The 14,513-nt window shown below is 38.7% G+C and overlaps 1 protein-coding gene across 2 annotated transcripts in view; it reads left to right on the forward strand.

Moving 5' to 3' along the window:
* ptk7a (protein tyrosine kinase 7a) overlaps window positions 1–14,513 on the forward strand; it is a 37,005-nt gene that overhangs the window by 14,010 nt on the left and 8,482 nt on the right. For both annotated transcript variants that reach the window (XM_067395860.1, XM_067395861.1), the window contains exons 2-8: window positions 6,711–7,007; window positions 7,482–7,584; window positions 9,289–9,473; window positions 9,601–9,748; window positions 10,811–10,941; window positions 11,756–12,022; window positions 13,759–13,895. In XM_067395860.1, the coding sequence (XP_067251961.1) occupies window positions 6,711–7,007; window positions 7,482–7,584; window positions 9,289–9,473; window positions 9,601–9,748; window positions 10,811–10,941; window positions 11,756–12,022; window positions 13,759–13,895 (1,268 nt within the window). The remainder of the gene's footprint in view (window positions 1–6,710; window positions 7,008–7,481; window positions 7,585–9,288; window positions 9,474–9,600; window positions 9,749–10,810; window positions 10,942–11,755; window positions 12,023–13,758; window positions 13,896–14,513) is intronic.

A 14,513-nucleotide genomic window follows, 5' to 3' on the forward strand; every position in this document is an offset into this window, starting at 1 on the left:
AGGGTCAGTCGGATAGTGTAGCAATTGTCAGTGCAGCTGTGTGGTTCATGTCGAGTGGTGAGTTAATTCTGCCTCATGTTCTTATGGGAGTTAACAGACAAGGTCTTCTGGTCATGTGGAGCCTGAACATTGTTTTTCCTCTTGTAGCCTTAGATGAAAAAATGCGCACGAGAAGTGATTATACATCTGTGTTGTGTAGTTGTGTTAGTGGTTTGTTTTGGTGAGGGTTTGTGGTAGGAGTCGCCCGCTATGGATGGTGGAACACATCATTGCCCAGCTCTGGTTTGCTGTGGCCCTCAGTTCATAAAAGCAAACGACAATTGCGTTTATAGTAAAATACTACAGTGGATGTCTATGGGGCAAGGCATTGCACCAGTATAATTAAAACCAAATTCATTACACTCAAAATTACGGCTTTACAATTAACACTTAAATAAAGGAAGCAGCCGAGAAAAAAAAGTCAATTTTGTACATTTAATAGTCCTTAAATATATAGTTGGTTTTCTTTGTCTTTGTACCATTAAAACGTCCTGCAAGTTTCATAGCTTTAAGTTTCATAGTAAAAACTTGAGGTGAACCTCAAGGAGCAAGTTGCAAAAACTTTTTTGTCAGAATAAAAGAATGCTACTTTTAAATTCAAAATACAGGAATAATACTTCAGAATGCTCCTTCTTTTTTTTACTGAGCTTTTTAAACAGTTTATAACTGTTTATAACAGTTTTATCTCTTTTAAATCTCGTGTGGTAATGTCTTGATTTCTTGTGTGTTTTAGAATTGTGCTCTTATTGTGTTTTACTGTACAGCACTTTGGTCAGTCTTGTGGCTGTTTTTAAATGTGCTATATAAATAAAATAATTTTAACTTTTAAATAGATGTCAATTGAGAAATATGCTTTTTGCTCCCATAAAGGTCTAGTTACAACATCTACAAGAAAGAACAATTTCTCAGATTCTTTGGATGCAACTGTCTATGAAGCATTGTTTACATGAAGCAAAATTTACAAACGGCAAACTCTACAAACAGGAACATTAGTAACTCGTAATCACACCTTAAAAAAAAAAAAAAAAAAAAAGTGGTCGCACCAAAAATGAGTGATGCTTTTAAACACTCATGTACTCTTACCTCATAGACTTCCATTGTAATGCAGAACGAATGCTGTACTTAACTTGTATTGAATCCAGAATATTCCTTTAGTGCTATGGCGGGATGGTAATTCTCTAAAATGCTAACATTCCCTATGAATAATGTCTGAAGAAGTTTTCTTCAATTGCTGTTTAAGGACAATAGAGAGTAGATCTCAGTGTCATGTTCAAGGATAAAGATCTTGTCTCCTGGATACCTACATGTAGAGACATGATTCTGCTTTCCATAGACATACAGAGGTAATGACTGCTGTGTGCTTGAAGAACAACAATGATACAGGCAGAGGTGGCTTACGAATGGTATTTGATGTTTAATAGTTTTTTTCCAAGTTCTTTGGGTGAACATTCTTTGTGAGCTTAATCAAAACTAGGGCTTGACATTAACACCTGCCAAATGCGGGTGGATTTCACCAGTAGAGTGTAATATAGTCACTCCTACTAGCCACTTTGGCGGGTTGAATTTTAGGCTAATATATACATTTTTCAATTGTATTCTTTAAAAAGGCATCTGAAATAATAAACTAACTGCAATGTAGTGTTGTCAAAAATATAGATTTTTCAAGACATATCCATTCTGAAATATCTAGAACGCTTCCAGATACACGATACCAGCTGCGCTTTCTCATTCTCTCATCTCTCCGACAGGTAGTTGACACACAAACCCGCCTCCCCTGACTCAATAGTTTCCGGATGAATGTCGTTGGGGCTTTGAAGTTCAGCATGGGATTGCACTTATTGCGCATAATTTTACTCATTCCCGCATTTTTTTTGTGCTTGCACCCAAAGTGCGCGCACATAAAACCGCCTCTCAGTACTAAATTGAGTTCTTTTTCACTGCTTATTGCGCTTAAACAGTCAAATACAACCAAAATAATGTCAAAATGCTGGTCTTGGTGAGTATTTACATAAACACAGTCAGTTATGTTTTAAGTGAACGTAAACGTAATCACAAGTAACAATGTAATGGATCATGCGTCAGGTCTTAATGTGACAGCAGCCTAATAAACCTGCTGCCAAATTATGAGATAATATTAAAAATATCATAACCACATAAAAAATAAAAAAAAATCACAAAGTGTTTAGAAGATGTTTGTGTCATTGTTAAAAACTTCAAAACGTTGCTTGAAATGTTGTTTTGATGGGTAAGGAGGGAACCTAAAGTATTGGCTGGACACATAGTAGGAATACATACTCACGTACACTCAAATGCTGGCAATTTAACAACATTTTGATGCATTTTTTTATTTGCCTTTTTTTTTTATTTATTTTATTTTTATTTTTTATAAAGGTCATTTGATACATCTTTTGTAATCGCACCTTGTCTCACCTGTTGACAGTGTAAAGAGTTTTACTAATGTCTGCTTTTATAATTTTACATGAATCAGTTTTATCTCGCACATTAGTTTATTAAAATATATTAGGACAGGAACGATGGCTCGGCATCGATTACTTTGATTACGTAAATTAGTCGATTTGCGTGGAATGTGTCAGTTCGTTGTGCTGTTTATGTAAGAAAGTGGACATAATCCTTACAAATTGCAATTGATACAGATCAAATTCTGTCATTGCTTGGAATTAAATGAAAATTCACCATATCTATTGTCTAAATGTGCATTATAGATCTTATTGAGAACAATTCATCCATGCATATGTTTATTTTTTTCTTAACTGTTTTGAAACTTAATGTTAAATCAAATTGTCATAACTGGACCTTCCAGTGAAATGACAGACTTCTCTCTTAAAACCCCGTCCATGCAAACCTGCATTCATCTTCCTCCACTTTTGAGAGCCACGCCCACATCAACAATTAACAACCAATTCTTAGAACCAATTCCCTCTTCTGCATTATTCCTTTTTCAATAATCTGTTTCACTTGGATGTATGTCACATGGAAGAAAATATCTACTTTTACATATACTACTACTTCTGTTTCATTGTGAATTTAACTTTAGCGCTGCTAAATAAATGTGAGACATCAACCAGGCTCCACCACCAAAAAAGTACTCTTTTGGTGGTTGTTTTTTTTTTACCCATTAAACCTTGCAATCTAATAAATAAGCTTATTTTGACACCAAAATTTTAAATACCAGTGAAATTCTCAATTCCAATTTAGATACCACAGCAAATCTACTAGCCTAACTTAAATGAAGTCCAGACATTATTAAAGACGGTAATAAAATAAGAAAAAATAATCATATTACAAGCAATAACACAGACACAAATGAAATAAACTTCCCTTTCAGTTTTTCAGGTAGGCTGTCTTGCGCTTAAATTTGCTTGAGTGTTTAAGCTGGCAAGACATGCAAACAATAAACTTTCATGAATATTCCAGCTGCCCTGAGCGTCTTTCACACTGGCCATCGGGCAGCCCTCATTGTCGAGCCCTGTCAGCCCAACAAACACAGGACAATGGCACGGGAGCAATCCACAGAAGCACATACATATCATCACATTAATATTTACAGATTTGTCATTTAAAAGATTTAAAAGATACTAACCCTAACTACCCAAGAATCCTCAAATTAGATTTTATTGGGTGTCACTTGTTGTCTTCAGGGGGTTTCAGACGCCATAAATCGGCCTGTGTGTTTTTTTTTTTTTTAATGTTGTTTTACTTGGATGGGGACCTTTTGGAACCTAAAAAACAGTTGGGCGCAGACTGGTAAAAACTGTAAAGCTGAAAGTATACTTCCCTTTTCCGCATTTCACTCATATGCAAGTGATTTGAGCACTTGAAAAGAAAGGTCCACTAGAACTTGGAACGGCTTGTTCACTCAACAGTATGTTAGACAGAACATGAAAAATTAAGTATACCTAGACCATAAGATCACTATATGACCTGGGGCCAGTTGCATAAACTTGAGCCATCATGTTAAGACTGTGTCTTTAAGTACTAGTATGACCAACTAGCAGTTAGTCAAGGGGCAAGCAGTCTTACTTTTAAGTATCAAATTAGACCAATCTACACTGCCCTCCAAAAGTTTGGAAACGCCCTAGAAAAGTGGGGTTTTGGACAATATTGTCATGAACCATTAGCAGCTATCTGACCTAAAGTGGGTTCTGATTGGTTCATTGTATTCTAAACTTAATCGTCAATCAGTTGTTGAAGCTATTAAGGTGTGCTGACCCAAAAATCTTTTACAAACCTGGGCCAAGTTTAAACCAGTAACCAGGCATTATTGCTGGTCTTCAATGATAATGTCAAGTTACTTTAATGTATTTGTACCAAAAAATGATAAGGATTTATGCTGATATCATCCATAACCACACTTTGCCAGGGGTGTTTCCAAACTTTTGGAGGGCAGTGTACATTTTTATGTAACTGACATAAAACAGTTATGAACAGTCTTAAAGAAAAAAAATGTGATTACTAACTTGTAATACTAGTAGTTTATGCAATCGGCTCCTGGTCTCAAGGAATAATATACTGACACAGGTGCGGGTGGAGATGACAGACACATAAGATAGCAAAAGATGGATGAAGAAACAGGGTTTCATAGGCTGATGTCACATTGACATCATGTCAAAGTGAATTACAGAGAGGTTATCTCGCTCCTGACAGGTGCAACCTTCCTTCACCCCCTCAAACATCCAGTTACACTCATGAAATATCTCCGTGTGGTTCAAACTTTAGTCACTCATCGCAGTTGTTTATTGAATATGTTTTACTCCACTCCACAGGGAATCCGGGCTTCATTTCCCATTCCCAGTGCAAGCTGGTCCTCTCCCAGCATGAACTGTGCTTGTTGGAGCATGACTGACTTCTATCTGTCTGTCTGAATGTGAAGTCTTCGGGTGAATGGAAGCTTCACTCTGCGGGGTAGAAAATGGGCAGAGGCGCCAAAGATTAGACCCTGGAGACTCCTGTCATTCACAAGGGATTTTTTTCTGCTTAGATGTGAAAGTTGGCATGTTGGAAAGCTGTTCTTCATAGGAATGATATAAAACCATAAACTGTGTTTGAAGATTGAACAACACATGGTTAGATGACAAGATTTGCCAACAAGTGACTTTTTATGCACAGGTTCTTTTTAATTAGTCAGTCAAAAATATTAAGGAATATTAAATATTAAGCCTCACCCTCACGAGTTAGCAGTTTGAATCAGACTCTGAGGCTATGTCCACAGTAGCGCGTTTTTGTTTTAATACTGCGTTTCAATACTGCATTTCCATACTGGCATTTCCACTGTGTTTCAGAAAAGATCTCAGTCCACATTACACGACCAAAAACACGTCACATGAACGCTTTAATAATAGCATGCCTCTTGCGCATATAGACAGCTGCAGTATTATAAAATGCAGAGTTCAACTACACATTGGCTGCTAAAAAGGACAATAAAGTCAGCAAAGCTCGCAGTTTTGTCTCCATGTTTTTGTTTACACTGTCGTCAAGGCTGGTCTGTTGTTGTCGTCTTCCAGTTGCGAAGTGATCATATGATAAGGGCTTGACGATTCAGGGAATAGATAAGGGCAAGACCCAATCGGGGAGCGAATGTGTGCAGCCATGCCTTCATTTTCAAAAGTCTTTTGTCCGTCTACACTGAAATGTCTACACCATTTTTGAGGGTCGAAGACTCTGGAGTAGTGTGGACACCAGGTGTAACCGTAGCAAAAGCATTCATATTTAAAACAAAAATGCACTAGTGTGAACGTAGCCTAAATTGTCACTAGTTGTTACTGAGTTCACATCTGACTCCCTCACTAAACCAGTCATTTTTTGAGAGGTGTCTCATTTAAAATAAACCAGGATCTGCTTCTGAACAACCATCTTTGTTGAGTGATTCTGTATTTATTTGTTTGGCTACTAAATATTTTGTTCAATTATATAGCTTCTCCTATATAAAAAAACAAAATCTTAATATCCGATTACACCACATCTCCAATTTCCCCCCCACTAAAAATACATTACCAACCTAATCCTGGAATTGACCTATCACACCCTACCAACCATATAGGAACGCACTGCAAAATAATTTATTTGCCACCCACAACATGTAGTATTGCCCAAGAAATTTTTGATAATAAGAAAAGTTTTGAAGTTAAATAACGTAATCCAAATTAATGTATAATGTAAAAGCCCACACTTTGTAATGGTGCAGTTCATGACCGTTCATTCGAAACTCGCTTCTCATTCTTCAAAATGTCTTTTAGTAGTGTACAATCCACAGGAAATGAGAAACGAGGCCAGTGCCAATGGTTTTACTTGAACACATAATGCTTAAGATTATCGTTTGGGTCGGAGAGAATGGTCAGCAATTAAAAAGGTCCAGTGCTTGACTCATCTACCCCAGCTGGGCTTGTCTGTCTAAAGCACACCTGGGCTTTTGGCCTTGAAGTTCCAGCTGGATGAAAACAAAGAACAAATTGAGAGTCTGAGGGAGGGTGAGGGGGTGTTCTGCTTTTTCTCAAAGCTACATTCTTTCACCTGCGTTTCAGCATCTTTTTAATCAACATCACAAGTTGTCCGTCTGGACCTGTAAGCGTTGAGACTGATCTACTAGATTAGTTCTTTTGGCTCAGTACTGTTATCTTTGTTCATTCCTGTGATTTGTTTTCTTCTCTTCACAGTGATCCTTGTGCAGGCTGCCTCTTTCTATTTCACCAAGGAGCCCAAATCCCAGGATGCTCTGCATGGGCGCAGTGCCATGCTGCGGTGTGAAGTAAACGACCCTCAAGGTGTCATCTACACCTGGATGCACAACGGCGAGACTGTCACGAATTCGGAGCGACGATTTCTGGAAGGGGGCAACCTGAAATTCACTGCCATTGACAGAACATTGGACTCGGGAAACTTCCAGTGTATTGCCTCAAAGAACACCACTGGTGAAGAGGAACATACCGGCGAAGCCTCCTTCAATATCAAATGTGAGTGTAATGCCCATGCTTTGCTCAAAATATCCTTTCTTCCCAAGTCTTAACAAGTTGGTTAAACTCCATGTGTTTGCTGCCTCTTGAAAATGCTTTTCCTGGCGTGTAAAAACACATGTGAACCATTGGCCCTTCCTAGCCAACCCACTTCACCCCCTTTGCGAGTGCAGCAAGCTAAACAACGCCCGCGTGAGAGAAGGTTATTTTGAGCCAGCAAGTGGAAGCCAGACAAAGCGCCCCTTTATGTCCAATGCCAAGATTAATTGGTTGAAATGCAGCGTCCGGCCACTTGTGTCAGATAACAAGTAAGGTCAACTGAATGGAGAGGCCTGTTTTTGCAGCGGGTGCAAAGCATGAGCAGATGGTGTGAATGGGGGAGTTTGTTTTTGATAATGACTGCAGAGGGTTTCGACGAGTTTCAGCCATCTCTTGATCATCAAGCTATTAGTTTTTAACATATCTTTCTTACAGGGTTGGAAAGTGGTGCGGTGAGTCTGAAGAGTCCAGAATCAGTGGCAGAGATTGCGAGCTCCTCACAAGTGGTACTACGGTGCAACATAGATGGACACCCAAGGTGAGCAATTGCATGTCTGATTCCTAGCCTTAGATCAGAAACATGCTGTCGAAGCGAGTGTATTTAGCTACACAAGCTCAGATTCGCATGTCATTGAGTTCTGCAGTTCATAATGCAGAGCAGGAACTCATTATGTTCTCATTGTAAATGTTCAGATATACTTCATTTTCTGCGCCCCTCTCTGTCTAGCGCACAGTTGAGAGCACAAGTGTTCGTGCCAACTGTTCGTATCACACTTCATATTTTGTAAACATTTTCTGAACATTTCTGAATGTTGCTAAAGTTACCATTGTTCCCAACTGTATTCAGAGATACCAGACCGAATGCACAAGGCAAGTATCATAGGCATAAAAGAAAAATTATATAAATTATAACCATAATTACACAAAGCGATACCAGTTTTATCTCCATTCAGTATATGTTCTCTGGCTCTGTAGGCATCCTATTACAGTTCCCACATGAGCAGTTTATAGATGATCATCACGAAACATGCTAATCAATAAGTTGAATGAAGTTAACACCACAACAACTACAGAAATTCATCAACTAACCTTTTAGAAACATCCTGTTGCATTCTAAAAGTTGAAACTTCTTCCTGAGTCTCTCCATCAAATTCTGGTTCGAACATACAAGGCTGAACACTGCTACTGACATTTATTTTGCTGCGTGTGTATGCTGGAGTATCCAAAGCATGAACTGTAAAGGCTCCACCATCTTCTGGAAAAGGGGCCGGGAGCAGCAGTCCATTTGCATTTAAAGAGACACATTCAACAGCAGCATGTTTTGGCTCACAAACAAATAGGGGGAAAATTGGACATGCTATAATAAATTATCTGTGGGGTATTTTGAGCTGATACTTCAGACACATTCTGGGGACGTCATAGACTTATATTATGTTGTAAAAAGGGACATAATAGGTCACCTTTAAGTCTGGAGCTAAATGAGTGCTGAGCAACTCTGACCCTCGAGATCAGGAGAGTTTACCTCCAATCCTAATCAAACACACCTAACAGTTCAAATCCTATTTTTGTGCATATCCAATTGTAATCCAATTGTATTTAGCAAGTGTGAACGGCAAAAAAAAAATCACATGAAATGCGAATGCTTTTTTTTTTAATACAAATCCGTTTTGAGCTATGTTCATATGTGGTTTGAAATCCTATTCAAATTTAATTTTGGAAATCCTTTTCAGTCTGACCAGTCTAATCAGATTTCACATGGTTTATGTCACATTCTCATGCCAAGTAAAATGTAAACATGTCAGACATTATTATAGGAAACATACTGAAAATCGCCGCAGAAACCTACCAATGCAACGCCATTGCCATAGAAAACAATGCAGATATTCTGAAAAACGAACAAGCTCCACTGGACACACAGTGATACACTTTGTGGACAGTCAATCATTTCGTTCTGATTCCAATCGGATACACAAATAATTGGATTTGGACTGACTGTGTCAACATAGCCCAAGCCAACTGAGATCTTCAGGATGACTAGAACGTTTCAGGCAGGTGAGTTTGATCAGGGTTGAAACTAAACTCTGCAGGAAAGGGGACCATGAGGGCTAGAGTTGCCCAGTTCTAAGTTAAACTGTGCAGGTTGGTAGCTCTCCAAGAGCAGTGTTGGCTACCCCTTATCTAGAGTAATTTCTCGTGAAGTTTTCTCAGCTATAAATAACCCTGCTCCTGTCTGACTATACAGGCCAACCAATCAGTGGTTCAGAGATGGAACATTACTAAAAGAGAAGAGCTACAAAATAAACAACAAAGACAGAACCCTTACGCTGCCGAACGCCAGTCCTGACGACAACGGACTCTACTACTGCTGTGCTAAAAACGCAGCGGGCCAAGTGTGCAGCAATGACAACTTCACTCTTAACATCATAGGTATGTGTGTTTCTTATTGTGTTTTGGATGAGTAAATGAACCACAGAATTTTTTTGTTTCTTGAGAATCTATCATTTAAATTTTATGTTTCCATTGCATAATGAATGGCCTTAATTTCTCTCTGTAGATAAAAGTTTTCCTCAACCGGTGGTGAAGCCAGAAGATTTGGTAGTCATGAAGAATGAGGAAGCACTTTTCCACTGTCAGTTCACGGCTGAACCCCTGCCTACAGTTGATTGGTACCATGAGAATGAGCTGGTGGCCAACAAGAGCCGGTACTATATTTTAATTCAGTTTGTGTGTAATTACAAGAATGTTTTGTACTATTTTATAAAGTTTGAAAAAGTTATATGTTCTTAAAATTCATGCAACTTTAGAAACATGTGAACTGTTTGAATTGTGTACTCAAAGAGAACAGTTGGTTTCTGGAAGTAAAAATCTCATCTAATTGATTATTAGCTCACACATTGTCTGAAAATTAATACACCACCCATTATAGCATTTGTCAGCCACTCTAAAGAAATCTTGTTGATGATGAGTATAATCAAAGACTATAGATAAAGAAAGATGGTTCACACCTATTAGTTATGAATGGGAGAAACTGCAATGCGCAATATGACGGAATACGTCCTGCCTTATAAGTAAACGAGCCAATTGCTGATTGATAAAGTCATTGCATTGGTCGGCCATTGAATCAATTAGATTTCTAGGGCAGAGCAAATCCGAGCAAACAGGAAGCGGAGTAAACCAATCAGAAGGGCGGATATGTCGTTAGCAAATCGACAAGAGAGTCAACAGCAAAAAGTAAATAATTAATGTGTTTTTGGTCATATAAAACTGAATTCACGACTGAATAGAACAAACTCTCGGGTCTCCAGTGCGCAATCTTTGATGATATTGAAGGGACTTTCGCCACACTAGAGTGACGCTGTTTGTGTCACTGAAATAAACTAATCTGATTGCACGGTACGGTTTGGAGTTGACTCGAATCGCGATGGAGGGCGGACTGACCAGACTGATATATCTTGTGGAAGATATATCAGTCTGGCCTTGCCAGTCAAGGCTCGTCTATCCTGAAAAATAAGCTTTTTTGTAATGCTATTTGAGCATAAGAAACAGCATTTATGGGACAGTTCATGTCGGATTTTGCTGCAGATTTTAAAAATGTTATTTATTTTTGAGTTCGCCAAGTAGTTTTTGAGATTTCAGGATTTCCCCCATTCAAATAGATAGGACTTGGTCTTGAATGCCTGAAATAGCTGCCCGGAGGCATTGCAAATATGGCCGTAATGAATGTATGAGTGCATTTTTACCATTTTCCTCTGTTTTTCCTACAGTGTCTTTATTCTGAGCAATGGATCCCTCTTCATCACTCAGGTTAAGCAGCGAAACACAGGCATGTATAAATGTGTGGCAAAAGGACCCCGTGGCCCTCCTGTCTCACTGGAGGCCTCGCTGCGACTTGCAGGTAACAAGCTCAGACCCGTTCATGTGCGGTTAGACATAGAATCAAATTTCTGTAGTAGCTTGACATATCAGAGGGATTGTCCCCTTTTAATTAAAGGATTTTAAATGACATGCCATTGTTATTATTGTCGTAATTTATTCAAAAACAAATTAATAAATATGAGGACTTAATTATTTTTTGACGTATATTTTTAATTGCTGAATTAAAATTCATTTTGATTTTCAAAAATGTCTGGGCTATAACTGATTTAAATGAATGAAAATTTGAAAAAAAAAAGAGATATCATAGAGAGGACCCCTGAATACTTTTGTGACTAGTTTGATCTTCTTTATATGCCTAAAACGTATTGGTGTTTGTGAATTATTAATTCAAATTTAAACTTGTCTTCAGTGGTATTAAAGTTTTTAAAAACCTATTGGAATCAATATGAAAACAAAAAGTAGGAGTCCACCAGAATATAGATGAATTGATGGAATTGCACCCAGAATTGATAAATTCCTTACCCGAATAATAATCCTGTTGTGTCTCATATATGTACAGTATAGAGGCCTGGTGTGGTTCTAGTAGCTCTCACATACTGGTGAACTCTGGGATCCTGATGCAGTAAATCTTCAGTGTGATTAACAGCGGCTTCAGTGATGAAGCTAATCTAATCCCTTTCTGTTTCCAGCACCTGCTTGAGTGCTTTTACAGGACTGAGCGGCTTACACAGCTCAGATGTCATTGTTTTCACTGAATAGGGGGCTGTTTAGAGTCCATGTTTTGCTCTCAAACTTCTCCATCTAACCTGTTTCTTGTCACCGTTTCCACTCAGAAATTGAAGACATGATGCCTAAACAGTCAAGGGTGTTTACCGCAGACTCTTTGGAGCGGGTGACTTGTCGACCGCCCCATGGGCACCCGGAGCCAGAGGTTTGGTGGGAACATGCGGGACAGCGAGTTCCAGCTGAGGGCAGAGTACACCAGGATGGACTGAACCTGATTTTCAGTCCCACTCGTGGCGAAGACTCAGGAACCTACACGTGTTTTGCACAAAACAAGGCTGGACAGAGGAAACACGAATTGACGGTCACTGTGGCCAGTAAGTCGGATGTGAAGTGCATGTCCTGTGGTACATAATTAAACTGCGTTCTTCTGTTAGTGTACGCAAGGTGGGGACAGATTTTCTTTCAAATGTCTGTTTTGTCTCTTTAAACTGATGCTGTGCTATTAACGTTGTTCACCTGAAAGGAATGCATGTGCTAATACAACACTTAGGCCCTGTTTACACCTGGTATTAAGATTCGTTTTGAGCTTGTCCACTTTTGACCACTTTCAGAGGTAGTCTAAAATGTCTTTGAATGCTTTTAAGGAGTAGTTTTGTGTTTTCATTTGGTCTAATGTGTTCAAAAATGTGTTCCCAAAAGGCTGCCTACTCTCCAACAACTGACCTAATGTGTAAACATGGCTGAAGACTCAAATTTGGTTTGAAGACAAAAAACATACCAAGTTGCCCCATGTATCATCACCTTAAGTTTAATTTCCCCTTTTGTTTTATTCAGGTATGATTCAGACACGCATTGACTTCTCTCCCCGTTCCTGGTTTCTTACACGCACTCGCAGCATTCGGCGTGATCTTGCGGCTGTCAGAGCCAAAATGAAAGCCGATGCTCTCTGTATGTTTTTCCATCATCTCTGGTCACGTTCATATGTAAATTGCGCAAGCATATTTTGTCTATTACATCGAAAGATCTGAAAAAATCCATACATTTAAGCGCCCATAGACCCTCCCCTCAAAGAAATCAGGACAGAAGTGGTTGAAAGTGGACAAAAGAAATGGACTGAAAGATCAGGTATAAACGGGAATGTGTCTCCCTCGTCTACTTGTGATCTGGTTTACCAAAATGCATCTTAATACCAGGTGTAAACATGGCCTAAGAATGCAACACAGACCTGACACATTTCAGCACGCAACATGGCAAAAAAAGGAGCTTGTGCTGCTTGAAGAATTTAATTTGCGCATTTCAGAAGCATATTTTTTTGGGCCGTACTATACTCTATTGAATATCTCACATTCCAACTAATTTTCTTCACAATGACTAATACTACCTTATGAAATAAAGTCCTGTTGGTGATCTTCGACACCAAGACAAGAAAGTCTGTTAGCGTGACACAATAGGACCTTTCAGGACTTTAAATAAATTACTATTCTCAGTTGAAAAACTTCCCTTAGAGACTCGTCAGCTGAAGTAACCAGATTTACTTTTTTTAGCAGAGTTGAATGATTGGATATAAGTTTATTCAGACAGGTTGGTAAGTGATTTTATTGCATCAGTCTGAGCAGACTAAAGACCATTTACACCATGAATGATAACTATAATGATAACTATATTAGCGTCCAAGCCAATTGTGCTGTTATAAATGTGTGCTGCAATTTTGTCGTCTGCCTTTTTAAATGCTCAAACTCTTTGATGTTGGATGGATTCTGATTGGCTGTCAATTTTTTTTTTATCGTTCATCACTTTAAAAATTTTAGCTGAAACTAATTTCAACTCTATGATTGTGGTGTGGACTCTGCTACACTTTTTAAATTTAAATTTAGAATGATTTTTAAAATGTTATCATTATAGTCTGCACCGCACTGTCCATTGGGTGCAAGTAAACAAACTTGTTCTGCACTATCCAGTCAATCACATTTGCTGTGCAGTTTCATCTTATTTTTGTTCCAAGAAGAAAAAAAAAAGGAATATTCCTTTACCAGATTACTGCTGAAATACTGTGACGTGATGATGTTTAAACTCTTGTCCATGATCCTGAACATCTGCTTTGCATGTACAGCCAAACCGGAGTGGATCCAGAAACCTGTGGACAGTCAGTTGGAGGAGGGGCGCGCAGGGTACCTGCACTGCCATACGCGCGCCACACCTGAACCCGAGGTCACATGGTATCGGAACATGCAGCCAATCACCGCAGAGGTGAGTGGGACAGTGATGTCATGCTGCTATCATATTTGTAATGCGATCTATAACAGTGTCCTGAGGCCAGTGAATCCTTTTGATGTCTCTGAAAATGAAGATGTGATTTTTTTTTTTATTTTTTTTTTCTACTTGGGAAAGATGATACTCTGCTGCACAGCAAATATTAAACCTCATGTCGTGTATATGGGTATTGGCCTTGAGAGGATTATCTTTTTCCTGAAATGTTATCGCATTGGACTAAAACTTACTGACTTTGGTTACACAGGGTATAACAATTTTTGACCATTTTTGTCTTTGTGTGTCATAACACACAAGTTTGTGCCATAACACAAACTTGTGTGTTATGACAGCCATGACCTGAAGATACCTGCACAGTTTTTACATAGTGCCACCTAGTGGTAAGGAGATGTGAAAAATATCATATCGCCCATTTTGGGCATCTGCCATTTAAAAATTATTGTCGTCAAATGCTATGTTTTACGAACGCATTGGCGTATTGTTACGAAACTCGGTAAGTGTGGTTGGCATCATGCCCCAAAGGTACAAATATGCCCCAAAATGCAAATAGCTTTTTATTAGTTTTGCCTATTTTATCGAAACTGGTCTTAATAGATT

This window comes from Chanodichthys erythropterus, chromosome 10 (assembly GCF_024489055.1).
Source record: "Chanodichthys erythropterus isolate Z2021 chromosome 10, ASM2448905v1, whole genome shotgun sequence".
In the NCBI taxonomy this organism is placed as follows: Eukaryota; Metazoa; Chordata; class Actinopteri; order Cypriniformes; family Xenocyprididae; genus Chanodichthys; species Chanodichthys erythropterus.